The sequence below is a fragment of the Takifugu flavidus genome, chromosome 20 (genome assembly GCF_003711565.1).
Source record: "Takifugu flavidus isolate HTHZ2018 chromosome 20, ASM371156v2, whole genome shotgun sequence".
Taxonomy (NCBI): Eukaryota; Metazoa; Chordata; class Actinopteri; order Tetraodontiformes; family Tetraodontidae; genus Takifugu; species Takifugu flavidus.
Window position 1 is genome coordinate 4,947,795 of NC_079539.1, and position 27,834 is coordinate 4,975,628.

General features: G+C 41.7%; 6 protein-coding genes across 9 annotated transcripts; 4 read left to right on the top strand and 2 right to left on the bottom strand.

Annotated features, from left to right (window-relative positions):
- Positions 1–5: 5 nt before the first annotated feature.
- kyat1 (kynurenine aminotransferase 1) lies at positions 6–3,499 on the top strand. Its single transcript, XM_057017959.1, has 13 exons — positions 6–219; positions 310–369; positions 840–987; positions 1,100–1,249; positions 1,415–1,501; positions 1,591–1,713; positions 1,957–2,077; positions 2,154–2,230; positions 2,312–2,401; positions 2,580–2,766; positions 2,867–2,943; positions 3,036–3,122; positions 3,206–3,499. The coding sequence occupies exons 1-13, from the start codon at positions 158–160 to the stop codon at positions 3,263–3,265; spliced, it is 1,329 nt and encodes a 442-aa protein (XP_056873939.1). The 5' UTR covers positions 6–157; the 3' UTR covers positions 3,266–3,499.
- A 359-nt stretch (positions 3,500–3,858) lies between these two features.
- Positions 3,859–6,692, top strand: spout1 (SPOUT domain containing methyltransferase 1). The gene is made up of 12 exons (XM_057017960.1): positions 3,859–3,965; positions 4,048–4,087; positions 4,267–4,380; positions 4,460–4,619; positions 4,712–4,801; positions 4,896–4,945; positions 5,057–5,187; positions 5,382–5,454; positions 5,633–5,731; positions 5,850–5,952; positions 6,057–6,204; positions 6,289–6,692. The coding sequence occupies exons 1-12, from the start codon at positions 3,918–3,920 to the stop codon at positions 6,376–6,378; spliced, it is 1,146 nt and encodes a 381-aa protein (XP_056873940.1). The 5' UTR covers positions 3,859–3,917; the 3' UTR covers positions 6,379–6,692.
- Positions 6,693–7,221: 529 nt separating this feature from the next.
- Positions 7,222–9,872, bottom strand: st6galnac6 (ST6 (alpha-N-acetyl-neuraminyl-2,3-beta-galactosyl-1,3)-N-acetylgalactosaminide alpha-2,6-sialyltransferase 6). The gene is made up of 6 exons (XM_057017962.1): positions 9,716–9,872; positions 9,354–9,432; positions 9,013–9,207; positions 8,531–8,940; positions 8,340–8,447; positions 7,222–8,221 (listed from the first exon to the last, which is right to left on the bottom strand). The coding sequence occupies exons 2-6, from the start codon at positions 9,375–9,377 to the stop codon at positions 8,035–8,037; spliced, it is 924 nt and encodes a 307-aa protein (XP_056873942.1). The 5' UTR covers positions 9,378–9,432; positions 9,716–9,872; the 3' UTR covers positions 7,222–8,034.
- Positions 9,873–10,176: 304 nt separating this feature from the next.
- On the bottom strand, positions 10,177–12,886 carry st6galnac4 (ST6 (alpha-N-acetyl-neuraminyl-2,3-beta-galactosyl-1,3)-N-acetylgalactosaminide alpha-2,6-sialyltransferase 4). Of its 4 annotated transcripts, none has more exons than XM_057018718.1 (5): positions 12,397–12,886; positions 12,172–12,250; positions 11,378–11,787; positions 11,002–11,109; positions 10,177–10,929 (listed from the first exon to the last, which is right to left on the bottom strand). In XM_057018718.1, exons 2-5 carry the CDS (start codon positions 12,199–12,201, stop codon positions 10,743–10,745), a joined length of 735 nt encoding a protein of 244 aa, XP_056874698.1. In that variant the 5' UTR covers positions 12,202–12,250; positions 12,397–12,886; the 3' UTR covers positions 10,177–10,742. The 4 variants fall into 4 exon arrangements, with proteins under 4 accessions (XP_056874698.1, XP_056874696.1, XP_056874697.1 ...); XM_057018716.1 differs by having other exon boundaries at positions 11,378–11,790; positions 12,172–12,318; positions 12,397–12,883; XM_057018717.1 differs by having other exon boundaries at positions 11,378–11,790; positions 12,397–12,882.
- A 1,020-nt stretch (positions 12,887–13,906) lies between these two features.
- Positions 13,907–20,445, top strand: miga2 (mitoguardin 2). The gene is made up of 16 exons (XM_057018714.1): positions 13,907–14,059; positions 14,704–14,884; positions 14,974–15,184; positions 15,276–15,391; positions 15,472–15,592; positions 16,088–16,215; positions 16,357–16,474; positions 16,728–16,834; positions 16,931–17,043; positions 17,161–17,233; positions 17,332–17,418; positions 17,527–17,625; positions 17,798–17,932; positions 18,048–18,101; positions 18,183–18,299; positions 18,405–20,445. Exons 2-16 carry the CDS (start codon positions 14,789–14,791, stop codon positions 18,603–18,605), a joined length of 1,776 nt encoding a protein of 591 aa, XP_056874694.1. The 5' UTR covers positions 13,907–14,059; positions 14,704–14,788; the 3' UTR covers positions 18,606–20,445.
- Positions 20,446–20,690: 245 nt separating this feature from the next.
- Positions 20,691–24,424, top strand: dolpp1 (dolichyldiphosphatase 1). Its single transcript, XM_057018719.1, has 8 exons — positions 20,691–20,834; positions 21,493–21,593; positions 21,716–21,800; positions 21,976–22,075; positions 22,172–22,270; positions 22,424–22,552; positions 22,716–22,805; positions 23,135–24,424. Exons 1-8 carry the CDS (start codon positions 20,756–20,758, stop codon positions 23,169–23,171), a joined length of 720 nt encoding a protein of 239 aa, XP_056874699.1. The 5' UTR covers positions 20,691–20,755; the 3' UTR covers positions 23,172–24,424.
- The last annotated feature ends 3,410 nt before the right edge of the window (positions 24,425–27,834 follow it).

A 27,834-nucleotide genomic window follows, 5' to 3' on the forward strand; every position in this document is an offset into this window, starting at 1 on the left:
TGAAATCAAAACACAAGGAATTGGAGGGGGCGGGGCTTCACTCACGGGTTTTCTTGTTTCTGGAAATAGACTATATATGTTTGTTTCTATTTGTGCCATTCGGCATCCGTCTTCGTAATATAATTCGGAGTACCCCTTCTGCAGTGTTTATCCCTTGATGTGGATAATTAGGCATTTTGTCCTAAGAATAGTTCCTCAGCGTTTAGAAGCCGAAACAAGGTCAGTGCTGCTATACTTAACAGTTTTACATTAAACACTTTCATACGTGTGATGTATTTTAACTTTATAAGCTGTATTTTTCCCCCCCAGAACAATCATGTCAAGACGAATTCATGCAAACAGAACAAATGGAATCGATAAAAACGTTTGGTAAGGATTAACTGTAGCGGAGAATAAAGGAATTATGCAGGGACCCAAAGTAGGTTTTTGTGTCGCAGTAATATTAAGTGTTGCATCAAAGCTTCCTGTTTTTTTAAAGCACATTTGTAAAATAAACCTCTATTGTTGTGAATTATTTTGGTGAATTGTCCTGAAATGGGATATTTTGACGTTATCACTTCCAATTGGTCATAAGTTAATAACTAAAGCTATCATGCGTACCATGGTTTGGTTAGTCTAAAATATGTTCTAGAAATGGTTCTGGCTGTCATGACATGCAGGTTAATCAATAATTTTAGGCAGCCCAACACTATGAATGTGAATAAGTGTTAACTGGAAACAATTCGGTTGAACTCTGCCTCCTGTCCAAAGTTTCCTACGTTCACCTCCAGTCTTCCAAGTTCTTTGTGGCCACTGTGATAACACCATATATATTATGTCTCCCTGTTTCGTGCTGTCAGGGTTGAATTCACACAATTGGCAGCAGCCTACAGCAAAGTAAACCTTGGGCAAGGTTTTCCTGATTTTGCTCCTCCTAAGTTCGTTCAGGAGGCGTTCTGTCATGCTTTGAATGAAGGGCCCATGATGCACCAATATACCCGAGCATTTGTAAGTCATGTTACAGCTTTAATCTCAAAAACTATCTAAAAAATGAATAATATATGAATATGAATAAGATATATGCTTAAATACCACATATTATAACAATTTCTCTCCTCAGGGCCACGTCCCTCTTGTTAAAAGTCTGGCTAAGTTCTTCAGTAGGGTGATTGGACATGAGATCGATCCTCTGGAAGACATCCTGGTGACAGTTGGAGCTTATCAAGCTCTCTTCTCTGCATTTCAGGCTTTGATTAATGAAGGGGATGAGGTACACAAACCTGCTCAAGACAATAAAATACACTACAGTAACAGCACGTGAGATGTAATGTGCCTCTCGTGCATTTATCTGCAGCTCACAATCTATATAAACCACACAATACATTTCTAGTGGTTGTCTGCCAAACAAAGAACTGACAGACATTTTGTCTTTCAGGTCATAATTGTTGAACCATTCTTTGACTGCTATCAGCCCATGGTGAAAATGGCAGGAGGACAGCCGGTGTACATACCGCTGAGGCCAGTGAGTGAGTTGCATGAGTCTTTTCAGAGTAGTTGTCACCTGGCTTCCGCAGTTTTAAATTTTTATGTGCCTTTTTTGTTATTTGTCAGAAAGGTGATGGCAGTGTACTGTCGAGTGGAGACTGGGTTCTTTCGCCAGAGGAGTTGGCCAGTAAATTCACTCCACGCACAAAAGCACTTGTCATCAACACTCCCAATAACCCATTAGGCAAGGTGAGATTCCTGAGATAATGTGAATTTATTAATCAAAATACATAAGCCTGACTTTTATTTAATATGACTTTTATTTAATATGCATGCCATCTTGATTTTAGATGCAAGTTTTCAGTGAGTGATTAATAATTTCAGCACTTGAATTGAAAGGTTAATTTGGTCTAATGTACAGTAGATATAAGAAAGCAAATGTGAAATGAATGTAAAATATACTGTATTAAAACATGCATATCTTAATGGCAGGTTTACAAGACTGAAGAGCTCCAAATGATCGCCGATCTCTGCATCAAGCATGACGTGCTGGTCATCAGTGACGAGGTGTACGAGTGGCTGACTTATGATGGAGCCAAACACGTAAAGATTGGTGAGAAATACACTAAAATATTTGAGCTTCATTCATCTATATCATTTTATTAACAGTGGGAATGATTTATTGACAGCCAGCCTGCCTGGGATGTGGGAGAGAACCATCACTATTGGCAGTGGTGGAAAGACATTTAGCGCCACTGGCTGGAAGGTACCGGTATTTCTGGCTGTATATTTTAAAGTTTCACACTTTGATGTACAGTGTTATAGTGCTGAGTTATTGTCTGTACAGGTTGGCTGGGCCATTAGCTCTGGGCATATTATAAAACACATGAAAACCATCCATCAGAACACAGTTTACCACTGTGCTACTCCTGCTCAGGTACTTTTACTGATGTTCCAAACCCAGTCAGGTTTTGTCATGTTCCGCCACACACTGCACACAAAGGTATAATAGCTGTGCGTTTAGTATTTTCGCTCTTGGCCCATAAATTCTGTTCTAAATATTCCAGAAAGTGGATTAAAGGTGCATTTTAAATATAAGAAATTCTTCTCTGCAGGAAGCTGTGGCTCGTGGGTTTGAGAGAGAGTATGAGGTGTTTGGGACTCCAGAGAGCTACTTCCAGCAGCTGCCTGCCATGTTGCACCACAAGAAGAACAAACTGGCCTCTTTGCTGGAGAGTGTGGGTTTGAAGCCCATTATGCCAGAGGGAGGATATTTCATGACAGCAGACTTCTCCTCTATTAGTGAGAGATGAATGAACATCTGCATCCATCAGTGCATGACAGAGAACACTCTTTGTTTCCACGTTGTTGTATTTTTATCTCAACTTCCTTCTTTTGACAGAGGTAGACTATGACGACCCGAGCTCTAAAGATGAAGCCAAAGACTTTAGATTTGTTAAATGGCTGATTAAAGAGAAGGTACGGGTATTATTGTTGACATTAAAGATGGCAGCACTGTTTTCTCTGGTAAATGGTGGTTCGTCACATTTACGTGGTTTGTTTGCGTGCAGGGTTTGGCTACAATTCCTGTCAGTGCGTTCTACAGTCCAGAACATGGCAAAGAATTTGACAAATACATCAGATTCTGTTTCGTGAAGGTAAATCCATTGACTGTAGTTTCATAACAGATTTCTCTTCTCGTCTCACTCTTTTTTCCACTCATTTCATCTTTACCACACAGGAGGAGGCAACCCTGGACGCTGCAGCTGAAATCTTGAAAAAGTGGAGTCAAGAACAGTGAAAGACACTCCCCGATGATCCCAGAATATTGGAACTCTCATCAAATGCCTGAATTAAAACGAGTCGTATTATCTGTTCCTTAATGTGACATTGTCAAAGTCTGATAGTTAAAGGTCAGCATCATCTTCTTCTTGTTTTCTCCTTGTGGAAATATTCTGAGTTAACAAAAAAGTAATTGCCACTTTGAAACTATTTTTGTTCCCAATAAATCTTCCAATAAAATCTTTTATTCGGGTTTTTAACATTTTAATTTGACTGGTTCCTCAACCACTTAACGTTTCATGAAACACGTCCCATCAGTACCGATCAACCAGTCGTGATCCCCCTCTCTCAAGTTTCTTAAGTAGATGTTCTGAGAAGTTGCATCTCAACAACTGTAGGACATATTAAAAGGTCAGACTAACCTCTAAACAACATCTAAAATAGGATAAATGTATGAGAATTTTTAGTGCACTACCATTTTCTCCTAGGGGCTGTTTTAGGTGCTATATTTGAATTGTATTTTAAGAAAACATGAACATATATGCATAGTGATAAATTCAGCTATACGCTTTTGAAAAATATTATTCTATTTCGAGTCATGATTTTAATGTATTTTAATTTGAAGGGACGCTGACAACCCGGAAGTAAAGAAGTCTCACGTGGTTGTAAAGATGTCTGTCGATATTGCAGCGAAAAAACAAAAAATTGTTACCTCTCAGGTACCGTTTTAGAACCAATTTACATGAAAGCAGTGTACATTTTCTCATGTAATTTTAACATACACATATTTTATTTTTTCAGGCAGAGGAAAGGATAGATTGGAAGAAACGGAAAGCTGAACGTGAGTATGGGGAAGCTAAGGCTAAGTTAGCCGTCAACAACTGTGGTGCAAAATTTAATAGTATGGTTTGACAATAATGTAGTCGAAAATACTGCACCATGATGTTAAAGTTCATTCAAACTCCCATTTTAAAATAAATATCTGTGTATAATCACAATGTTTACGCTGATCAAAACCAGTGAAGGAGACTCAGAAGCAAAGAAAAGAAGCCAAGCTCCTCAAACAGCTGGAAAAGCAGAGAAGGGAAGAGGCTGCAGAGAAAGAGAGACTTGACCAAAGACAAACCAACAAAGGTAGCATCATTAGATTGATCAGACTGGTGTTGGTCCGCCTGTGCAGGGTGCAGTGATGCGGTGTGGGTGTCTCACACAGGTCGAGCTTCCACAGTGAGTGTGGCTGTCCCTGGTTCGGTCCTGGATAACGCTCAGTCCCCTGAACTCCGCACATATCTGGCTGGACAGATTGCCCGTGCATGTGTTGTTTTTTGTGTTGATGAAATTATTGTGTTCGATGAAGATGGGGAAGACCTCAAGTAAGTTCAGTTGGTTCCCATTTTGTAACATTTCCCTTATATGTCTGAAGCATTTAAAACATTGGATGTCTCACCCTTTGCGTGTCCTACAGGAGTGTTGAAGGAGAATTTAAAGGGGTTGGTAAGAAGGGAAATGCCTGTATTCAACTTGCTAGAATACTTCAGTACCTGGAATGTCCACAGTGAGTTTCCATCATTGTTCACATAGATCACAATGCCATTTTTGCATTTTAATTATTATAATATGTTGGGGTTTATTTTGCTCGTTTGTCTCAGGTATCTACGCAAGTGGTTTTTCCCAAAGCATCATGATCTACAATATGCTGGTAAATTAAATGTGTCCTGCACCTGTTGCCTCAAACATTAGCTCACATTTTACTCATTTTGTAGATTTGCAAAATGGAACATAAACGAGTTTATTTGATTTTCTCCGAAAGGTTTGCTAAACCCATTAGACAGTCCTCACCACATGAGGACTGATGACGAATCTGAATATCGGGAGGGAATAGTCCTTGACAGACCCACCAAACAAGGACAAGGCTCACTAGTGAACTGTGGGATGAGAAAGGTGAGGGGTTGTTGTTGTAGGTTACAGACAGAGACCATAATCAGTGGTTTCATGATGGTAAATGTCATATTTCCAAGCTTCTCTGGATGCAAAAAAGGCAATGTAGTCAGAGTGAGTGAGAGAGAGAGAGAGAATGGAGTTGAATGGAGTTGTCTCAGATTATCAGATTATAAGGGGAAAATCTGCTCCCACAGGATGTTCGGATTGACAAACAGCTGCAGTCCGGACTTCGAGTGACAGTTCAGCTGAGTCAGACGCACAGCTCAGGTACCTTCACTTTAATTACACACACACACACACACACACACACACACACACACACACACACACACACACACACACACAAACAGCACAGGCCTTAATAACAGTTCTCAGTTCAATCATGGCTTTCCACACTAGTTGACTACACCATCAGTGTTTCTGTCTGTCTGACCATCATCCTCAGAGAGCAAACACTGCAAAGGCGTGGTGGTGGCTCCTCACGTGCCCAGGACAGAAGGAGGGCTCTACTGGGGCTACAGCGTCCGCTTGGCTTCCTGTCTCAGTAAGGCTAAAACACTCATCACACACACTCTTGCTACATCCCAAGCATTTAGGGGATAAGTGTCTAGGAGTGGAGCTGATCTTGCAGATTCATCCTTATTGTTGGTTTGTTGTCGCAGGTGCGGTTTTCACCGAGAGCCAGTTTAAAGAAGGCTATGATGTGACTATTGGCACATCAGAAAGAGGCAACAACCTGGACAAGGCAACAGTGCCTCCATTTAAGTAAGTTCAGACTGACAGGAAGGGAAGTAGTGGAAACATTTTCTGTGGCACCATTTCTACTGAAATGCTTCTGTTCAATCAATAAATGTTTCTTTACACTTTAGGCATCTTCTGGTAGTATTTGGTGGACTCCAGGGATTAGAAGCCAGTGTTGATGCTGATCAAAACCTGGATGTAACTGACCCCAGTGTTTTGTTTGACCTTTACCTCAACACGTGCCCTAGTCAGGGCAGCAGGACCATTCGCACTGAGGTGAGGACCTGTTGGGAGTTTCTGTGTGACAGTAACATCACTTTTTTACACACAACCTGACATTTGAAATCTTATTTTTAACAGGAGGCCATCTTGGTGTCCATGTCAGGCCTGAGACCAAAAATTGAAGCAGCCTTTTCAGATGCGTCCACTGGTTCACCAGACAGTCAATAATGGAGGAAATAACCTGTCTGCCTTGAACATTTTCATAATTGCTTCCAGAAACCTGTCTGTTTTGTTACACAAACTATATATGTCAGTATTGTACATATTCAAATGTAATTATCACAGAATTGAACTGACTTAACTTAAGTGTATTTGATGTGACCACTCCAGGCACTGTAGTGAATATCAATAGCAATGTTTCAATGTCACCACTAGATGGAGCTATTCCCCCTTAAAAGGCTGTATGAATTGACGAATGTTTTAATGATATTGTGATAACTCCTATGAAAACATGGATTTTTTTGATAAAATTTAACACAATAGTGTTTTTGGAATCTTATATGCAGTTAGAAGTCCCAAGGGGGGGTGAGATACAAATGGTTTGATACAGATGTGTCATTACAGATGTAAGGAAACAAACCCGCTGTGAGGAAAATCTGGATTTTTGTCAAGTTACAAAAACACATCTGAAATCATTATCTTGAATATCTTGTGCGTTTGCCATCAGAGAAGCAAACAGAGAGGCTGATGTTCGGTCTGATGTGCAGGCTTCAATTATTGTGAATTTTTCTGCTGATCAAATGAACAAAGAAGCAGCTGTGTGTCTGGAGGTCAGATGGACTCCAACACCAAGAACTCTGAAGCTGCTGGGAAACAGAGGGAAGCGCACGATAACATCAATGGAGCTGGAGCTTCGCGAGTCTGCAAATCTTGGTAGATCCTTACAGAAATTGGACGCTACTTTCTGCCAGATGACGACACGTTTGGTCTTTTATATAGATTTGTGTGTGTAAGCTGTTTTACAACTTTTAATGCACCTAAGGCTGTATTTTAAAAAAAGCCCACAATCGATTTAACAATCTGACACCTTTAATACAAAGTGTATTTGGATTAAATGTTCCAGCCCAGACTGATACACTGGAGTACAACACAACCATATCGACTGCATGCTCTAAAACGCTTCTGAGGTAAGTTTTAATGTATATTGTGTAGCATTTCATGAAAAAAGGAACATCAAATGCACAGAAAGTTTACATTTAAAACTATTTTAGCGCAAACATGAAATAAGGGCTAATGTGTAAAAAGCTGGTTATAAATACTGTGTTTTTTTTTGTTTTTAAATGGACCAGGAATAGTGAGCTGGCACTGAATCCTTTTTCATGAACACACTAAACAGTTTTAATTAGGGATGCACCGATACATCCATGCAATATGGGCCTTGCTGGTCTGGCGTTGGCCTGTCAGTAACTGTCAATATCCAATATGTTTGGTATTTGCAGAAGTAGTTTAATTATTAAAAATGTATTATTCTTTTATATACATCTATTTAATTCATGCTGAGCTATAAGGGTGTTTGTGTCAGTGAAATCAGTATCACTAGGTATCGGGTATCGGCCAATTGTTCATTTTAAAAACTGGTATTGACCTAGAATTGCACAAATATCGGCGCATCCCCAGTTTTAATGTCTGTTACGATACAGGTTTATTGTAGCGTAAAATCTCAAACTGGCTGACAGATTGCCTACGTGTTACTAAGTGAGTGTTGAAATGGCTCCGTGTCAAAAGGGAGCTTTTTGTAAGCCACTTAAAAGAACTTTGGAAACATAACAAAACTACACAATCCAAGTTCTAGTGCCACCCGTGCTTTTCACAATAAAAGTCTGGTCACCACGTGGGATGAACGAAGGTAATGTTGTAGTGTTTGGCCCAGCGTGCAAACACCTGCTTCTCCGTGATGAAGCGGTGGTGGTTTCCTCTCCGACTGCTTTCGTGCTGGGTGTAAGTCACACACTCATCGGGGCCCCTGGGCTTGTAGTAGTGGTAGGGGACCTTTTTGGCTCCCGTTTGCTTCCTGGGAAAAGAAAGCGTTCCGCTGCTCTTTAAAACCACGGTTCGTTCCTGACAATCGGGCTCAGCTAACAGGTTGACGGTGTTTGAAACACTGAGCTCATTTTAATCTGGACACTCACCCACAGTGGCTGGGCGGAACCATCCCATAAACTTTGATGTTGTCACATATTTCGATGGCTATGACCATAGTGAACCAGCCTGTGCTCAACCAGGAGTGAGATTTCTGCCTGAGCATAAGAGAATCAAAAGCCACCATCATTATCTATTTTGCCCAGTGGGGGGTGTTTACAGAAAAACGGGCGATGCTCACCGGTCTCGCCCTGTCTCCGTGTGGAAGAGGTTGTCAAATCGGCGCATCTTGGTGGCTGTGATGGTGAAACAGGACAGTTTGCTGTATGCCATGACCCTCTGGATCAGCCTGTACAGACTTCCGTTGGCCTCTTTCCCAATCTTGTTGGGGGGGCCCCAGAAGATGATGACGGGGTTTCCAACCGCGCGGTGGAGGAACTCGGGCATTTTCCGGGCCACCCTGAAGACGCTGGAGTGGGCTATGACCCTCAGGCTGGTGTGGTTCCCTACGTCGGCCTCGAACCCCAAAGTGGGGGCGTCGTTCATGCGGATCACACACTCTGTGCGGTCGATCTCCGCGCCCGCTCCCGTGCCCAGAACGTGGCTGGAGCTGGTCACCAGAGCACAGTGGTGGCACCGCAGGGACATATTCTTGAAAGAGAAGAGCGCTAGAAATAATCTGGTTTCTATCAACAACACCAGTGGCACAAAAGCGTGCGGTACCTTGTTCCCATGAACTGGCACGTAACCACCTTTCCAAGGCCACTTCTTCAGGTTTGTGGCCCCGGCTGCGTTATTTACGGCTACGTGGAAGTTGGAATAGACTTCCTCGATGACATTGTTGGAGCCACAGAAGATAAGGAGGGTCATGAGGATAAAGGCAGCCACCAAGATCACCATCCTGTGGCTCTGCTGGCCCTGTCGTTCACATAATGATTAAGAAGGTTTTAGTCTGCCACACGTTTCCCACGTCCTTGTCGTTAATTATTCATCCAATCAGGACCTCTAATTACAAGGCTGTGGGGGATGGATATCAAGACCTTCTGTACCACACCCTGGCTTACCTTGACACCGACTTTGACCCCCATGATTTCTGATCAGACCGTGTTCCGACACCCTCCGTCTGCCCGTGCGTCATCATATCTGCCAGAGCAAACATCGTCCATCATGGGGTTAAATCCCAGCCGCCCGATGTTATCTACGATCAGGCCAACTAATGACTAGAATCTGAGCTTGTTTTTTGGTTTTCTAATCATTATCTACAACCACATACACGCTGAGAAAGAAGAGGAAAAAATATGCATCATCCCGCCCCCCTATAATGGCCCAAACGCGGGCAGATTGTCACGATCTGCCTTAATAGTAATAATAATAATAATTTCGACAATATGTCGCTCGTGTGAATCGCGTCCCGATGGTCTTTTACCTTTGCATGGCCTTCTGCGGTCCCGAACGTTTCTTTCGTTCTCCGTCCGCCACCATCCTGCAGCGGCGTGTGACGTCATCACAACGCCCCCTCACCGCAGAGAAAAAAATCAAAACAAAACAAAACCTGAAAATCTTCTTTGTGCCATCTAGGTCATAAACCCCCCATCAACAGTGATGAAAATACTCAAATGCACTCTTTTGAGGTTTAGTGAAGACGGGTCATTTTGACCCAGGGTGTATACAGAAAATGAGGACAACAGGAGAGATAATTTATAGATTTTCTTTCATATTAAGCGGTAATTGTGCGGTTTTTAATCAAAACCTTGGCATAATTTGACTCTTCTTAGTTTTTACCACTTAGATCTATTCAGTTTCTACTGCAACATTAGTGATAGATACACATTTAGAAAATACAATGTGAATGCAGCATTATTGTGAAAAGGATGGAAAGGTAGAACACACAGTGTAACAGCACTTTATTCACAGTTGCTCCCAGCAGTGCATTTCAACATTGGACCCGTCACATTTTGACATTTCCCTGCTTTGAAACCGCAGTTTCCTCAGTAGTGCAACTATTTCAGTCTTTGGAATTAGTCCAACAACAAAACAATGAGAAGATCATCACAAGCTATAAAGGTGGTAGTATTCTGTGAATGTAAACAGGCAGGGAAATACAGGATAAAGACCCAACCATGATTATTTTAAACAAATCTGATGAATTGGAGAAGACACATTTCCTGTTTGGTTGATTTGCTCTTTAGCTGATGGACAGCTCGTCCCGGAGAGCTACAGTCTATATGCTGCTGCAGGCTGGATGAATGCCGGAGTCTGTTCCAAACTCCAAACTAAAATGCCGGCGCTTGAATCAAACCCAGATCCTTGTTGCACAATACGGGATGATTCTTCAACTGTTGAACAGGAAGTGCTTCTACTCGTAGGAGATGACGTCATCTCACCATTAAGAACTACAGCAGTAAAAACGGTTCTGGACAAAAGATATCAAAAATACAAATATCCTCCTATCGTCAGAGACTCCACGCAGGGTGTTTGAACGCTATCTTGTGCCGCTTCGCCCATTTAGCATAAATGGCCTTCTCGGTGATGAAGCGGTGGCCCCCTCGTTTCTTGTGCTCGTGGACCCTGTACATCCTGCACTCCTCCACGTGGTTCTGCTCATAGTAATGGTAGGGGACCAGGCTGCGGTTCTCTTGACTGCAAAGTACCAAAATTAAAAAGCAATTCTTTTTTATTGTCTCAAGGCCAGGCGATAGATGTGCATCTCACCTGCAGTGGTTATCGTTGATCATTCCGTAAATCTGGATGCTGTCACACACGTCTAGAGCCAAAATCATGGTGAAAAATCCAGTACTCAGAAATGCTCCTGTCTTCATTCTGAGGGGGGGAAAAACCAAATTACCAGTCAATAATATTTAGAGCCATGGGAGCTGCTGGCCTACATTTTCAGTGGGTTCAACCCTGTTGTTAGCAAGACACAGCCGTGGAGGGAGAGCTACAAACAATCCTATTTTTATTTTAGGTCAATACACAAAGTCTATGAGTGGGGAACAGGAAATGAAAAGATTAATAGTGCAACACAACAAATGAATATATAAAGTCGCTTTCCTGTCAAAAAGAAATGATTTCTGAACCATTACTCTACCTGTTCTTTCCCGTTTCATTCTGGAACACTTGGTCGCAGTACTCAATCTTCTCACTAGTCATAGAGTACATTTTCACATTCGGATATTTCTTTGCTATTTTCAGGAGAACGTTGAAGATTTGTCCTTTCCCATCTTGTCTCATTTTGCTGTCGGGACCCCAAAAAACATATGTGGTATTTGCAGCCTGGTGGAAGTAGTAGAGCTCGTTCTTCACCAGCAGAGGAACGCTAGTGTGAGACACAACTCGCAGGCTGGTGAGACTCCCTACATCTTCCTCGTACCCAGCCGTGGGCGCGTTGTTCATCCGGATCACACACTGGATCTTGTCTATCTCCTCTCCGAGGCCTGCACCGAGCTTCTGGCCAGAGCTAGAAACCAGAGCACATTGGTTGCAGTGCACGGCCAGGAACTGCTGAGAAAACACAGAAGTGGAAAGCCTTTATACATGCTGTCTGACCAGTGATCATGTGATCTGTGCCAGCACTTTACTCCAGCTTCACCCCACAGACATGCACAGGTGAATTGGCCTTTGGAGTGAATGTGAGCATGCATGGTTGCTGGTCTTTCTATATTAGCCCTGCGATGAGCTGCAAGCTTAGTCGTCCTGCTTGCCCTTCCTGTTAATTTGTGTCTGATGCTACATCTTTTGCAATGTTTTTTTTAAAGTGAAAAATATGAAACAGGTGCAGTCAGACCGTTTAGGACCTTTCCTTGAATTGTATTAGAGTAAGTGACACATTTCTGATCATTCTAACTTATTACTGGATGTGGTGTGGAGCTTCTTCCCTCTCACCTGCCGTTTCCTGCCAGGTGTGATCCTCATGTAGCCCTTCAGCCCGGTGCTTTGCAAAGCTTTGGTCCGACTCTCCCATCTGGTTACATGACCAAACCAGAACAACAGAGGAAGGCTCAGGCTCAGCAGGCAAAGCCAACGAAGCATCTGCATTTTCCAGGAAAAGTCGACCATGACCTACAGATTCAAAGATGGGCTACATACATCAGACCACTGTATTCTTACCAGATTTTTCATATCAAAGTCTGGAGTGGAGAAAGTCCTTCTCTAGCGGACCAGGCGCCATCATTAGGGCAAATCTGTGGTGGCAGGGGCGGAAGAAGAAACAAACTCAGGCGTGTTTACGCTATGAATACCTTTTCCGTCAAACGTCAGTATGTCGATTTAAATAAAGCCACACCAGTTCGCTATTTATTCTTTAACTGCAGCTAGCGACGAAAAGAATCGGGCTTTGAATCAACTATAATTTGAAACGTAGATAAGCGCAGTTTAATTTAGGAACTTCTCAGCGTAGTTTTCTGATATTTAGATCGAAGCTTCCGGTAAGTCTTTTAGCACCAAAGCACAAATAATGATTCAACGGTGAGAAATTATGCATTCATGCAGCTTGAGTTATGTAATTATTAATGTGCGTATTCTTATAAAAACTGAAATAGCAGAAAAGAATTTACATAAGCCTGTCTAAATTTGCATTTATTTTGAAAATCAGGAAGCAAACGTTCGGTATTAGTGTTGACTTGGTCGCCCCAAAGTGGTAATGGTGCGTTCAATGATCCTCGTAAACGGCTTTTTTCTGTGCTCCTTAAAACGTAGTAATGTTGGATCACTATGGAAAGGAAGACAAAGAAGTGTCTGTCTATAACTGAATGCGTAACTACGAAGAATAAATAAGTAAGAACAAAAAAATCTGGAATCTGGTACATCACCAGGTTATAATGATTCGATTTAATTTTATGATTGTTTCCTGAATGTGTCATTAAAGTCTATTCATATTGTTTTGCTAAAAATCAGACAAATGCCAGCTGTAAACTAACCTCCCTTGGAAGAGGTATTTTCACTAGTGTGACAAACTGTCCTGTTAGCACCTCCGCCAAAGAGTTTAAGTGACCGGTAGAGTAAATTAAGTGGTGGTTAGCACTGTTGCCTCACAGCAAGAAGGCCCTGGGTTCGATCCCCGGTTGGGACTGAGGCTGGGGACTTTCTGTGTGGAGTTTGCATGTTCTCCCTGTGCCTGCGTGGGTTCTCTCCGGGTACTCCGGCTTCCTCCCACAGTCCAAAGACATGCATGATTGGGGATTAGGCTAATTGGAAACTCTAAATTGCCCGTAGGTGTGAGTGTGAGAGAGAATGGTTGTTTGTCTATATGTGTTAGCCCTGCGATTGACTGGCGTCCAGTCCAAGGTGTACCCTGCCTCCGCCCATTGTGCTGGGATAGGCTCCAGTCCCCCCGCGACCCTCAGTGGAGGAACAAGCGGTAGAAAGTGAGTGAGTGAGTCAAAAGCTTAAGAAGTTTTTAATAAAATTTTCATGAAATGTTGACAATGGACCAAGAGTCACAATATGTAAAGGATTGACCTGTTTGGCGATGTTTCTCCTTTAATTCATTTCTTTTGAAAATATTTGAACGAAAGGATACATTTTATAACTTTTGAGTTGACCAGCCTGTACCATGCTCTCTGATTTACGATATGAAAGCGCTTGCTTTTGGCATCTTTATCTCGATTGGTCAGAGAACAACGCATCCGTCTGTATCCGTCCTCTGATTGGTCAAGAGTCCTGTCAATATTCCTCCCGTCCTAAAACGCCCACCAGAGCAAAAAGTTAGTGTGCGGCTCACACTGACTGGGACACGGGAATATGCCCTTGCTTCCTGTATTGGATGCTCACGGTATGTACGTGTGTGAGGGATTATGTTATTAGCGGTGCTGACGGTGAGCTGGTTATAGTGTCCCTGAAGCTTCTGATGTGTCAGGTTAAATCCACACCACCAGCGTTAGGCTGATGATTTGGGGCGAACTGACAGATGCGCTAGGCTAGCTACACCTGCGAGCTAACATTAGCATGGTTGCCAGGGGTTGTACACAGCTTCTTAGTTTCACTTGTGAATAACACAATTTTCCGACAGTCTAGACTGGTTTGAACTTAGAAATGGAAATCTATAAGTTCCAAATACAGTTGGCAGAATCGAGATAACTGCTTTGCTCATAATCAGCCTATCCAATATCCAAACTTGACATGTTTGTCTTTGTTTTATTTAAAACTTGGGTTACAATACCATGAATGAACAATCTGGTTTAATTTTAAAGCCACATTTTTTGTACTAAATTTAGCTAAAGTAGGTGCAGCTGCATTCCAGACTGATAAGATCTATTGCTGTCCAGCTTGAAAGAAATCTCAATATTTGTCCTTGTTCAACGTCAATGGCAAGTTTACTTAGCCTCCTCGGACAGACTTACTTTCGTAATCACATATATTTGCAGCTCTTCATTTGCGCAGTTCCAATGTAATGCAAAAATTTCTTTTCTGCATCAGGGTGGTGGATCCGTAGGCAGACACGACCAATGGGAAGTGCAGAATTTCAGTGAACTTCAGAGAACTGTGGCTTTATTTTTTTGAGATGTCACTCAGACAAGCGGAAGGGATGTCCATTGCCCAGGCTTTGGCAATGACGGTAGCAGAGATCCCAGTGTTCCTTTATTCCACCTTTGGACAGGTAAACATTTGAAATATGGGACCATGATGTACATTGTGGTACACAAACATGATTAACATCTCTGTATCCTTTACCCCCCCTGCTTGCAGTCTATTTTTTCTCAGCTAAAGCTTACGCCAAGCTTGAAGAAGGTGTTGTTTGCCACTGCACTGGGCAGTGTTGCTCTGGCCCTGACTGCTCATCAGCTAAAAAGGCGGGGAAGAAAAAGAAAACAGACAATAAAGGCAAAGGAAGGCCAGAAAACAGTGGGAATACCTGAAGCACTGTTAAAGACAGGAAGGCCCTCATCATTAAAAAGAGGTTAACTAAAAATATATATGGGTGTTTCAAAATGTAATTTCTGAATGAAGTAAAAGGGTACAAGCATTTCAAGATGTGTTTCTCTGTACAGTTTCAGTTAGTGGCCGACAGATGATGAGTCCCAGCACTCGGAGCAACGACACCTTAAGTGGAATTTCTTCTCTGGCTCCCAGTAAACACTCAAGTTCCTCACACAGCCTGGCATCGGTCAGTTTTTCAATGCTATGCTCATTTTACTGGTTTCATGTTTCCCCGAGGTTTCTAATGTTTCTCTCTTATGTGTGCAGTTGCGTGTTCCGAGCTCTCCAAATCAATCTGCTAACCCACCCGCACCATGGGAAGCAGAGCCTGTGGTGGAAGAGTCAGCAGTAGTAGAGGATGCGAATGTAGAGAATCTTTATTTGATGGGTAAGGAGTTTTCATTTCTCCTGACTTGATGAAATACACATTATGACTTATGTAATTAGGTGTGTAAAGCATGTGACCATGGAACAAACGCTTGTCTTCTACAGTATGTGAAGAAATGAATACCACATATCTTACTAGCATTATGGCATTTCACACGTATCAGCTTAGCCTCTCTGAACCCCAAGTATTGCCCCTAAATTAGAAAATATGAAGTTATTACTTGTATTTCCAGTATTATTCAATCTGCATTACAACTGTATATACCAGTACTGTAAATAATACCTTTTACACCATGAAGGCAGAGGTCATCTCCTCTGCTTGATAATGGAGAATTCAGTGGATCATTTTTTAATTTTGCAGATTTACAAGCATAAATCTTTTTAAAGAATATATTTGATCTCCTGAAACTTCTAAGAAATAAAATTAAAAATTGGCAGAATTTTTGTCATAGATAAAACCCTTACAAAATACGCATCACTTATTTTCCAACACTAGGGATGGAGCTGTTTGAGGAAGCGTTAATAAAGTGGGAACAAGCCTTGAATATTCGCCATCATACCCGCTCGACCTCCAGCAACAACAGCCTCCCTCTGCAGGGGGCAACATGTGGAGACCTTCCTGTGGTAATCATCATTCTTCAGTTGAATAAAATACAGCTTGAAAGTCTTATGTCACAATACCACATTCGTGCAAATATAACTGAATTGCCATAAAAAATATATATTTTAGCTAAATTATATATGTGTATATTGGTGCAATTACAGGCTGAAACACGTAACAAAGTATTTGCTGAGAAGCTAGAGACACTACTCCACAGGGCATATCACCTTCAAGAAGATTTTGGCAGCAGCATCCCATCAGAGAGTGTTTTAGCAGACTTTGGTAAGTCATTATGAGCTTTTCAATGGCAGAACTGATTTTAGTTTTGGTAATTAGCAATATGAATGTCCAAATGAAGGCCCCTGTCTCAGATGAGTGAACTTGTGTGTTTTAGATAAAATATCCGATTGTAACGTGCAGGTTTACTGAATCAAACACATGTTAATTAAAATTCACTTTGATCTGCTACAACCTTAAACCGACAAGGGCTCATGACTATTTGGTAATTATCCAGGGTGCTTTCTTTTGTTTGCAGAGAGTGACGGAACACTTACCTTGCCTAAAGTCGAAAGTTTCCAAAGATTACGAGATGATGATGCGACTACTATTTCCTCTGATGATTCCTTCTTCTCAGCTGCAGAGGTCAGTACAGTTTTCAGTTATTGCACTTACTGTCACAACCATCTCATTTTCCCCCCATATCATACTTTATTTTTGAGCTTTGCCTGTTTTGCGCAGCTGTTCCAGGCCATGACTCTGGAAGAGGTCTATCAGCCGCTGAAGCCAGCAGCTCTATACGAAGAAGCACTGTGCTTGGTCCGGGAAAACAAGGTGCACTATAGATCCCTGAGGTAAATGTATAGAAATGAACACTGAACTTAACACCAAGACCATCTAAACTCTAAGTCTATATTATTACAATATTTAAAAACATAGATTATTTGAGTTTTTTCTTTTTCTTCTAACAGGACTGACTTACTTGAATGTTTCGGTGACCAAGATTACCTTGCCAAGCTACACTGTGTGAGGCAGGCATTCCAGGTCTGTTTTAGCTCAAACCAAATATGCTAAAGGAGCCCGCTGCCAACAGAGCAACTGAATTATAGTTGTCCTACTTAACAGCCAAATTATTTTTTTAGGCCCTTTTGTTAGATGAAACCCATCGCACATTCTTTATGGAGACCGGTAAGCAGATGATTACAGGGTTGATGGTGAAGGCTAACAAGGTAAACAATTTCTCTTGGATCTTCAGCATGCTTCTTTTGTAAGGCCTATAGATTTACATTTATTAACTAAGCTGTTTCTGTGTTTGTATTTTGCTTCTTTTACATCAGAGTCCCAAAGCCTTCTTGGAGAGCTATGAAGATATGCTGCTTTACACTCAGAGAGACGAAACATGGCCCATCACAAAAATGGAGCTGGAGGGCCGAGGGGTGAGTAAGACTCCTGCGAGCACATCTGGTGCATTTATTGGACAGTCTCTCCACCAGCTGGTATCTAGTGGAATTACATTGAAACATCATTAGAGCTGTGGGCTTCCTAGCTAGAAACTCATCAGAGGTTGTTTTGTATTGAAGCGTTTATTTGCTCTTGCGTTCCCTGCAGGTGGTCTGTATGAACTTCTTTGATATTGTGTTGGACTTCATCCTGATGGATGCCTTTGAAGACCTGGAAAGCCCTCCCTCGTCAGTAGTCGCTGTGTTAAGGAACCGCTGGCTGTCCGACAGCTTTAAAGAAACGGTTATTTAACACACATTCATGTGCTCGTGCACAACAGACACATACCCAAACAACAAACACGCCGTGTTAATTTAGTTGCGGGTTATTCTAACAGATAATTTGTTTTTCCTGTTAGGCTCTGGCAACAGCTTGCTGGTCTGTACTTAAAGCAAAAAGGCGTCTTCTTATGGTGAGCTTGAACTGGTGAATGCATCTTCTGAATAATGTCCCAGTAGATCCTGACAGCAGGTTCCTGTATCCATCTCTATAGGTTCCTGATGGCTTCATCTCCCATTTTTATGTCATATCAGAACATGTCAGCCCTGTTTTAGCTTTTGGGTTTTTGGGTCCCAGGCAGCATCTAAGTGAAGTTTGTACAATCTTCAAGGTAAGAACTGGTTGTAAAACTAGTCTGTACTGGGTTGAAGATGCTTGCATAAACAGCAACCAATATGTGTGAATGATTTTCATCTTTCCCTCCTTTTCACTGCAGCAACAAATTGTGCAGTATCTTAAGGACATGTTTGATCACGACAAGGTTCGCTTCTCCTCCACTCAGTCCTTGGCTGAGGACATTCTGAACCTTTCCCACCGCCGGAGTGAGATTTTACTGGGTTATCTGGGAATCGATAGCCTTGTGGAGGTCAATGGCACGCTGCCACAAGAGACACATGGCTCTCTGGACCCCCACTGAGATAACTTTGAGGTCACCAATGTCTTCACTGGGATTACACTGAATATAGTTGGGCTAAACTGCAGATGACTTCAAGACTAAGCTCACCTCAACACTGCATCTCCTTCAAGACTCGACTGAACCAGCATTGATGGCTCATTCATCTGTTTTCAGACACAGCAGATGAAATCATTTCCAGACCTTCAGTGTCTCTTGGCAATCAACTACTGAGGGAGACATGAGGGATAGTACACGTCATTTTTCCTTTAATATCAGCTGCTGTTTTGGGTATGAACAAAGCCTACTGTGGTCATTTAATCTTGGATATATATCCTCCTATGGCTGCTCTGATTTATTTTTATTATTTTTTTAAATTAAAATCACCCCAAAAGGAGTGATACATTATAACTGTCTATGCATCTGACAATTGGTATTAACCAGGATATATCCATGTCATGCATTGTTTTGTGTTAAAAGAGGAACTTTTAAAAAAACAAACAAGAGCATTCTGAACAAATTTGGAAACAAGACCTGACATAAAGTAGATGTCTCGGCAATAATGGTAATTCTTTGAAAATTGACAAAGTATTTGGGCTAATTTGATTGGCTCAAGGAGGCTAAAGTGTCACATGTGATAGTGTCTTAAATGTAAAAAAAGAAAAAGTAATATTCTATTAAGTTAAAGCTTGGTTAATGCTAAAAACATAAGGTATGCCAAAAATGAAGTAACGCTGGGGACAAACTATGAGATTAGGGCACATACGGTTATGTGAAGATGAAAATCAGTTTTATTAATTTAAGAATGTTGTTCTTCAGAAATGTTAAATGTTACTGACATTAAACTGAGTTGATTCACTCAATACATCATTTCCACAGTGGGCATGAGGAGTGCAGGCAACTACAACAAGCAAGTCTGTAATGGAATGTGATAGATGTGTCTAAATCTGTTGACACTGTCAGAATCTCTATATGTAAACATGATATTATATATGTTTATGAGTTCATGTGGACCTTCAGTGAAGTACCAGACATTGTGACCTGCAAAGAAAACGGGCTAAGATCCACCCAAGCGTTCCAACTTCACCTCTGTGAATGCAGCTTTGTCATTAATTTTTGTTCAAAGTGTCAAAGGTGAAACATGAATAGCGGCACAGAATGTACAAGTGTCTGTCAGGGATGAAAAGGGATAAATATTATGAATTGGAGTCTTTGCTTCATAAATATCACATTACTTTTGTTTCTATAGATTGTCTGGCACATCTTCGTTGGAAATTGTAGGTGTTGTGTTTGCAATCCAAATGTGTGCCACAATTTAGCAACACTGTAGGGTTCTCTTTCTGTTAAGGCTCAGTTTTGATGCTCGTGGCATTTTGCACTTTAACAGGAGGGGAAAGGTGCAGGGATAGTTGACGAGTTTTAAATTTCCCAAAACATTCAGAAATATCTAACTTATTGTACGTTAGGCTGTAATTTTTATGTTTTAACATGATGCACTGTATAAAATGTCCCATTATTCCATTTGCACCATGCTGGTAAATGGTAAATGTTTTGCCCTAAAGTGTCATTTTTTTGAGAAAGGAATTTGCATGTTAACAGCAAAGAGGCTGCATCCATCTGTATCTTTACATGCTAAGCTTTGCCTCTAGCTGACTTATTAATTGGTTTTAAAGTCCCAATTAGAAATAGGGTAAACATATAAAGGAAATTCGAATCATCTTCTGTTTTTTAATCACTGTGGTACAAGTGTCCAACTCAAGCCTTTTGTATTTACTGTTGTTAAATTATTATGCCAGCATACACTGTAAAAGGATTCTCCATATTATTTTTTTCAATAAACTATATTTAGTATTCAATTCCCAAATTGAGGGATTTTTGTGTTTCACTGGAAAACATACAAACACATTACCTTTTCCCAACTCATGTTAAACTATGATAATAACAAATATTGTTAGGTTTATTTCTGAATGAACGCCTCTTTTTGCTTTTATATGGTGTTCTGAACTTTTTTTTTTTCATTCAATAATTGTTCTCTATGGAGCTCGGCTCTCCAGCGGGGTGTTCAGCGGGGATTGGACGGCTCCTCCGCCGCCGGCCCCGCAGCTCTGCTCGGCTATTGGTCGGACGCAGGTCTGGGGCGTTTCACTGGGGCTACCCGGTTGTGTCCGGGTAAGATGGCGCTAGACGAACAACAGTGCTCGGCACCACCTCGATGGCGGTCTATATCTTTGACACACGTCGAGTTCCCCGAGGGTATGTACGCTCAGAATGGTAGTTTAACTATCGAAGTTGTATTGACAGGCCGTCGCTTTTTAATTTTCGAAGTGTGCGTGTGTTCGCGTACTGCTGAATGGACACAGCCGTTGGCGAGTCTGCCAAATTGTGAGCCTCTGTCAAACGCGGAGCGCAGCGGGGAATGTATTCCGGACTGCCAAATATTGAGCCGATGCCGCATGCGCAGTCGGTGACCACATCCACAATGAAGGCTAGTTAGCACATTAGCTAACACTTTACATTTTTGCTTCGATGTGATTTCTTAGGAATTTGCGCTCTCTCACACTTACTTGACAAAACTAACTAGTACCGACAAATACGTGATTTGCAGTAAAGAGTAAAACGGTTGCTATTTATCGTTAAATGAGTATAGCCAAGAATGGCTAACGCAGCTAGCTTCTTGGCCTGATAATGATAAGTACATCGCGAAAAATTACATTGTTCCGAGCTGTCTGTAGGAACATATTCAAATACTGGTTTGGCGTTTTGGTGCTTGCTTAGACGCTTGACAACTGTTCCTAAATTCGGTTAAGTTTTCAATTAACTGAGGTTCACCTGGAAGTGTCACTCCCACTTTTAGATGAGTGGACTTACTGGTTTTAGGTGTCTCTTGACAAATTCTGCTCCTGTTTAACAGGAGATCTGACTGGACGGGTTCTGGCCTACATCACTCTCCTCCCCATTGCAATCCTTGTTGGTTTTGTCACACTCATAGTGTTTAAACGGGAATTGCACACGGTGAGTACTGTACATGCTCCTTATGTTTAGAGAAGAGAATGCAAGGCTGTGGGGCTATTAGGATGTCACCCCTACTTTGCTTTGCAGATTAACTGCAACACTAACCCCAATTTGCTTTGCAGATTTCCTTCTTTGCAGGGCTCATCCTGAACGAAGTTGTGAATTTTGTGTTCAAGCACATTGTCAGAGAGCCGCGCCCATGTGCAGGTAAGTGAAGCAATTAGCCACTTGCTTTGTGCAGAGCTGGCAGCATTGCAGGTGCACGGAGATGTCAAACATGCCTTCTAATTTTAAATGCGTGATAAAATTCCTGCGTTTTCAGAGTTTCAGTCAGAGCGAACAGTTTGCTAAATGCACCTTTTATTTTTCTGTCTTCCTGCAGGGACTCATGCAAGTGTGCCCTCAGAATATGGGATGCCCTCCAGTCATTCCCAGTTAATCTGGTTCTTTGTTGTTTACTTCTTTCTTTTTCTTTATTTAAGGTGAGCCTTTCTCTTCTGTGTTTGTGGGAGGGTTAAAGTTTTATAGTTTTTTCAGTATCTTGTATTTAATTTAAAATCTAATAATCTGTTTTTCAGAATGCATCAAACGAACAACGCTCGGTGTGTGGACCTGCTATGGAGACATATACTGTCTATCATCCTTTTGGGCCTAGCCTTATCAGTCTCGTACAGCAGGTAAATTACACACTATTTTTGAACGCGGACAAAGATAAGGTTTTGAAAATAGTTTCACTCACAAGCGACCAGTTTGACCTACAAAGGTAAATAGGTTCTATGATGTCACAACCACAGATTAATGTTGTTTCCTTCCCTTTGTTTCCTTTTCAGGGTTTACCTGTTGTATCACTCTTGGAGCCAGGTTATCTACGGTGGAGTGGCTGGTAGTACTTTTGGCATAATCTGGTTCTTTTTTACGCAGGAGGTGCTGACACCAATCTTCCCCAAAATAGCAGCATGGTATGTCGTGCTCTCATTTCTCTGCTTCCTTCTCATGTCACAGGGGAAGATAATCCAATCTCAGTCTGAATAACTGGATGAACTTGTCTACTTCATGTGTGGCTGCTATATAAATCTTCATTCTCCTCTGATGTGCTGGTTTGCCTTTTTCATTATTTGATAGGCCAATTTCGGAGTACTTTCTGGTGCGAGACACAAGTCTGATCCCCAACATCTTATGGTTTGAGTATACAGTCACCCGATCAGAGGCGAGGTAAGTTGCTGCATTGGTCTCGTGAGACATTCAATCTTACTGAAGTTATGCGTGCAATGAGTAAAGGTTATGAAGACTCGCCTAAAGTTTGTGACTCATACTTTCCCATATATGTGTATGCTTCCTGTCTTCTACCATTTGATGAGTTGCAGACCTGTTCTGTGCCTCAGAGGAATGCAGAATGTGGTTGTACATGTCTATGTGGCGGTGAATTCAGTATACATGTTGTCTCTAGTTGTCCCCAGGATAATTGGATTATAGTTGCCTTTATGTGCAAAACAGACAGACCAAGCATTTATTCTGTACATCTCTTCTTTTTTCTCTTCCAGGAACAGACAACGAAAGCTTGGAACAAAACTTCAGTGATCTCCTAATTTCCTTTGTGTGGATTTAGAACCACCGTCACCTACTCTCAAGCACACATACACACGCAAACAAACGCTCACAGCAGAACCACACTGGAGAACCACCATTTTGGACAGACGCGGTTGTTCGGAGTAAAGGGCAAAAAAAAAAAGTTTACAGGTGGTGAAAGAGTGCCTGGACCTGTCCTGGAGCCTGCAGCCTGACCAAGTCCGTCCACACGCCTCTCCTTCTTGTACAGCTTGCCCCAAATGCTCTTCCGTGCATGCAAGACTGTGCGAGAGGTATACTATTTAATGATAGATTAATATATATTTTAACTATAAGTGCACGTTGACAGTAAACAGTGTACTGTAAGAAATTCACGGGGCCTAAATGAAGGCTGTGATCAAGTTTAAAATAAATTGGTGGGTGTCATTTCCGCATGTATTTAGTGATTTTTTTTTTTCTTTTTCTTTTTTTTTTAGAAAAGCAATTCTGATGGATAGCTGGTGGGACAAGGGGTTGGTTATGGTTTTTCATTGTTATATAAAAAGAACAATTTCTTAAAAATGGTTATGTAATATACATGGAAATTTGCACTTTTGAAATTTACAAGAAAAACGGGACTAACACTAGTTAATGTTTAAGTTTCCTCTTTTCCCTCATTGGTCTTTGTTTCTGTGAGTGTCTATTGCCCCCGATTCTGAAGCTGATCTACAAACTGTAAATTTCCTGTACCTTCCATACTAACGAGCATTGCGGTCGTGTTTTCTGTCCACATTCGCATTCGGGGATAACGAGACCGCGTCACAACAACCGGTTTTCGTTGTTGATCACACTTTGGACCGAGGCGGTGTTTTCCCGCTTCATAGTAGCAACCTGGGAACAGAATTCTGGAAAATAATTCTTTCTTTTTCAGTTTGTCTGTCTGCATCTGCAGAGAACCTTAGTACCTGCATTTTTAAAGATACATTCCATTTTTCAGGGTGGGAGGGATGGAGGTTAGGACTGCTGAGGGGGTAGGTTTTCTTTTTATCTTTAAAAGTAAGAAAAATAGCCTCAGGTCAGCTGTAGCATGTGATTATGCTTGATTCCTCACAGCTCACTGCAGTCAGTGTTGGAAACTGTCAAGTGGACACCTGCAGCTGAATTAAAACTGTCATATCATGAGCTCCACAAAGGGAAGTCATTCTCTTAGACTGATTTGGGTTTTTTTGTTGTTGTTTTTCATGTGTAAACTATATCAGGCTGAATAAAAATGTGTTTATGTACAAGAGATTGTTCCAGTGTTTTAAATGCGATGTCATCTTTTATGTATTCGTACGGAGTTTATTTTAAACATTGCAGTGTAGCTCCCGGAGCAAATGTGGTGCTTGAGTCAGATTTATTGAGCCTCGACTCGTTGCATCGTTCATTATTGCCTGAAGGATGGGCACTTTACAACATCAAAATGTGCCTGAATTGGCTTGAAAAAATAGGGTGGGAACAAATTTTTGTACAAAAGAGCATTTGGTGTGTTGAGATGGAGAAAGATCAAGTTGTGCCTTTGTGTTCATTTTGATCTACTATTGGAATCTTCAATAACCTTCATAAATTAGGATTGGCTCTTTTTATTTTCGAGATTGCTGCACATTAAGCAATCCATTCACGCTGGGTTGTGGGCTCGTGCGAGGTGTGTTTAGTTCCTCTGATGATGGTGTAATGCTTTTCTCTTCCTAAAATCTAATACTCATGATGGCTGAACACTACTTAAGAGAGCACTTTTGATCCTCCTGACTTGCTGAGCACTAAAGCCACATCTGCCCTATTTAAATGACTCCTTCCATTCTCGTTTTACATTTCAGGACTAACCTCAGGCTATCCCCAAACGTCCACTGGGAATGGACACAGCCCAGATATAAATGATGAAGGCCTTTTCCTATTTCTGCCTTCCCTCTTCTGACTCAATTTGGATGAAGCAGTGGTGCAGAGAGCACGCCGGTCACATACTGTATGTGTTTCACTGAGCAGAGTCTGAGTTGTACTTTTATTTAGGTGTCGCTTTGTGGAAAGTTTAACAATCAAGTCCTCATTCATTGAATATTATTTGAGAAATAAGGTCCTCAAAATTTCCAAAATTTTACAATAAACTGATTTATTCATGTGTCCAAGGGCAGAGGGCACATCTGCAGATTTACTATTGACATGAGTCAGTCATCAAGGAGTAGGACCATCTTTAGGATTTACTATTCTATATAATGTGTACAAATGCACGTGGAACTACATGTTTGTTCTTATTTATTCTCCATCTCTCACATTTATTGAAGTATTGTCTTTGCACTTGCGTTTTCAAAATAAAATGATCAATCTGGGTGTGGTTCACCATTTCCCCACTTGGGGGCGCCACATACTGTTCTGAAATCTTGACTAGAAGTCATCGGGGGTTAGTTCAAGGACAAAACAAAAGTCAACTGTCCTGAAAGATATTCTTGATATGAATCAGTACATACATATAAACCTGATAAGGTCCTCATTTTTTACATTTTTTTACTACATTTATTAGTTGCACGTTGTGGGCTGCCTGCAATACAGCTGAATTAATTGATGAAATCAAGCAGTAATTATTACTCCAAAATAGCACCACAGCACCTTCTGTGTCTCCATCTTCAATCTGATCCCTCATTTTATGTGTTTTTGTAACGTTTTACTGAGGAAAAATGAAGATGGTTTACTAGATCCAACAATTAGCCCTAATTTTAATATTGCAACGGGAAGAGAGCAAATAAACATGGCTCAAGCTGGCACCTTTTCCCTCCCTGCATTTGTTTTGCTGAATTCACAAAATCATGTAGTGTTTAATTTAAAGTCCTGTATGAGTGCGATCTGATTTGTTGACTCCATTTGAATAACCGATGTGAACCAACCAGAACTGTGAGTTTTCTTTCCCCCTGTTGTCTGAGTACTTTTGAAATAAGGGACGAAAACACATCAAAGCAAACTTAGATTTGTTATCAATATGATTGGAGCTTGATTTTGTGTTCAGCTTTTCCTCATCGCATTCAGAAACCATCTAGGTCCACCTTCTCATTTCGTGAGCCACCATCAGGCCGAGGCTCAAACTGGGAATGCGAAAGAAAATCCGCCCTAATAAATATAAATGCAGACTAAAATCCTTTTGATGACGAAAGCCTCATGAAACCCCTCCTCACCAGGCTTATGTGTGGCTGCAGACGTGACAATGACGGTCTGTCGGTCCATAATGAAATAAAACACAGCTGCTGGATGCTGGACCCGCATCTAATTCAGCTCAGAACCTGGTGGCGTTCCCGGGACTCTGTCACTAAAATAATCCCCCCCAGCCTCAATGACTAGCTCATGATCCTCCTTAATGTGCTCGCTGTGTGTCTTGTCACCTGTTTGTACGTCTGCTCCGTCTTAATAAGGCTGCAGACTTCTCCTCTGAGGGAACTTCAGATTCTGCTCTGCCCGTGGAGAACAGAACCTGACGGAAAAAGTTGAGTTGGAATGAGCCAGGACGAATAAAATGTGCCTAAAATGCGCCAAAACGTGCCAGACTCTCCCATGGCAGGTATCCTTTTGTGGACACATAACGCGTGGGACACCTCTGCAGAAACGGGGGGCTCCTCTTGGAGGGGCCGCCTCGTCTCGATGACGGCTGTGACGGACAGCAGTGATCCACGGGGGCGCCACAGGGGGCTCAGTCCGCACGCTTTGATTAATTCCCAGGCTGTCTGACAGCATCATGAATATTTGGTCACACTGACACCCACTAAATGTTGCCCGTCTCTCATTAAAACCTACGGTACGTGTCTGATGTTTTCATGAGCTCAGCAGAGGCTTAAATAGCAGATCCAACACGTTTTTGGCCCCCTTGTGCATCAAATTACATGTAAATATTTCAGGGATAAACTGTCCCATATTGTTTCAGTCAATTTGTGGAACAAACTCCCAAATATACAGGTCTGGGCTTTGTCCTTTAAATCTCATCATGATAGCATTAGTGGATGTTTTTGCATTATGCTTTTATTTATTTATTTCTTTTTGCAGCGCAGACTGCATTGCAGATCTAATAATGTTTGGCAGAGTTTTAGCTCTCCTGTCCTGGGGGAGCCTCCTGGCGCTGCCTAGTCAATAACACGGCCTGCTGATTGAAAAAAACATCTACAAATCAGATGTTTACAGGCTGTATTTTCATTCTGGCCTTGCGTAGCATCACTGGAAATAACCCTCGACTACCATCAAAGTGTTTCGCTCTATTCAGGGGGACGTTCTCCGACATCACGCCTAATGAGGTTAAGGAAATTTTGGGAAACACACTCGTCTGCAGTCTTAAACAGATTCACACAGGACGATCAATGGTAATCGAATCTGGGCACATTCACCACAGAGTCGTGCTTTGTCTGGCCTCGCTTTGCACGGAAGCTATTAGCGAGCCGGACGGTTAACACTAAACCCGAGACCTGTCGAAGCTTTAACCCAGGAAAACTAACGGATACCCGCACAGCCTTTATTTCTGCTGTATCAGTCCTATAAGGGAAAACATTCCCGGGCTTCTGACGGCTGATTCCTGTCACTCCCTGCCAGCGAAAGCAGAAGTGATCCAACACATTCTCGTCATCGCTGGCAGCAGGACAGGACATGATGGCACCGCAGACCTGATGGTCACAGATGGTGCACTTAGGCG

Coding starts and splice junctions, on each gene's coding strand:
- kyat1 (XM_057017959.1), top strand. CDS start 158: ATGTGGATAATTAGGCATTTTGTCCTAAGAATAGTTCCTCAGCGTTTA. Junction 1,250..1,414: donor TGATTAATGAAGGGGATGAG/GTACACAAACCT, acceptor TTTGTCTTTCAG/GTCATAATTGTTGAACCATT. Junction 2,767..2,866: donor AGCAGACTTCTCCTCTATTA/GTGAGAGATGAA, acceptor TTCTTTTGACAG/AGGTAGACTATGACGACCCG.
- spout1 (XM_057017960.1), top strand. CDS start 3,918: ATGTCTGTCGATATTGCAGCGAAAAAACAAAAAATTGTTACCTCTCAG. Junction 5,455..5,632: donor GAGTCAGACGCACAGCTCAG/GTACCTTCACTT, acceptor CATCATCCTCAG/AGAGCAAACACTGCAAAGGC. Junction 5,953..6,056: donor GCAACAGTGCCTCCATTTAA/GTAAGTTCAGAC, acceptor TTTACACTTTAG/GCATCTTCTGGTAGTATTTG.
- st6galnac6 (XM_057017962.1), bottom strand. CDS start 9,377: ATGGGGGTCAAAGTCGGTGTCAAG. Junction 9,208..9,353: donor GGGTCAAAGTCGGTGTCAAG/GTAAGCCAGGGT, acceptor TGTGAACGACAG/GGCCAGCAGAGCCACAGGAT. Junction 8,941..9,012: donor TGCCAGTTCATGGGAACAAG/GTACCGCACGCT, acceptor TTCTCTTTCAAG/AATATGTCCCTGCGGTGCCA.
- st6galnac4 (XM_057018715.1), bottom strand. CDS start 12,345: ATGGTCGACTTTTCCTGGAAAATGCAGATGCTTCGTTGGCTTTGCCTG. Junction 11,788..12,171: donor CACCTGGCAGGAAACGGCAG/GTGAGAGGGAAG, acceptor TTTTCTCAGCAG/TTCCTGGCCGTGCACTGCAA. Junction 11,110..11,377: donor AATGAAACGGGAAAGAACAG/GTAGAGTAATGG, acceptor TCCCCCCCTCAG/AATGAAGACAGGAGCATTTC.
- miga2 (XM_057018714.1), top strand. CDS start 14,789: ATGTCACTCAGACAAGCGGAAGGGATGTCCATTGCCCAGGCTTTGGCA. Junction 17,234..17,331: donor GTGTGAGGCAGGCATTCCAG/GTCTGTTTTAGC, acceptor TTATTTTTTTAG/GCCCTTTTGTTAGATGAAAC. Junction 17,419..17,526: donor TGATGGTGAAGGCTAACAAG/GTAAACAATTTC, acceptor CTTTTACATCAG/AGTCCCAAAGCCTTCTTGGA.
- dolpp1 (XM_057018719.1), top strand. CDS start 20,756: ATGGCGCTAGACGAACAACAGTGCTCGGCACCACCTCGATGGCGGTCT. Junction 21,594..21,715: donor TTAAACGGGAATTGCACACG/GTGAGTACTGTA, acceptor TTTGCTTTGCAG/ATTTCCTTCTTTGCAGGGCT. Junction 22,076..22,171: donor TTTCTTTTTCTTTATTTAAG/GTGAGCCTTTCT, acceptor TCTGTTTTTCAG/AATGCATCAAACGAACAACG.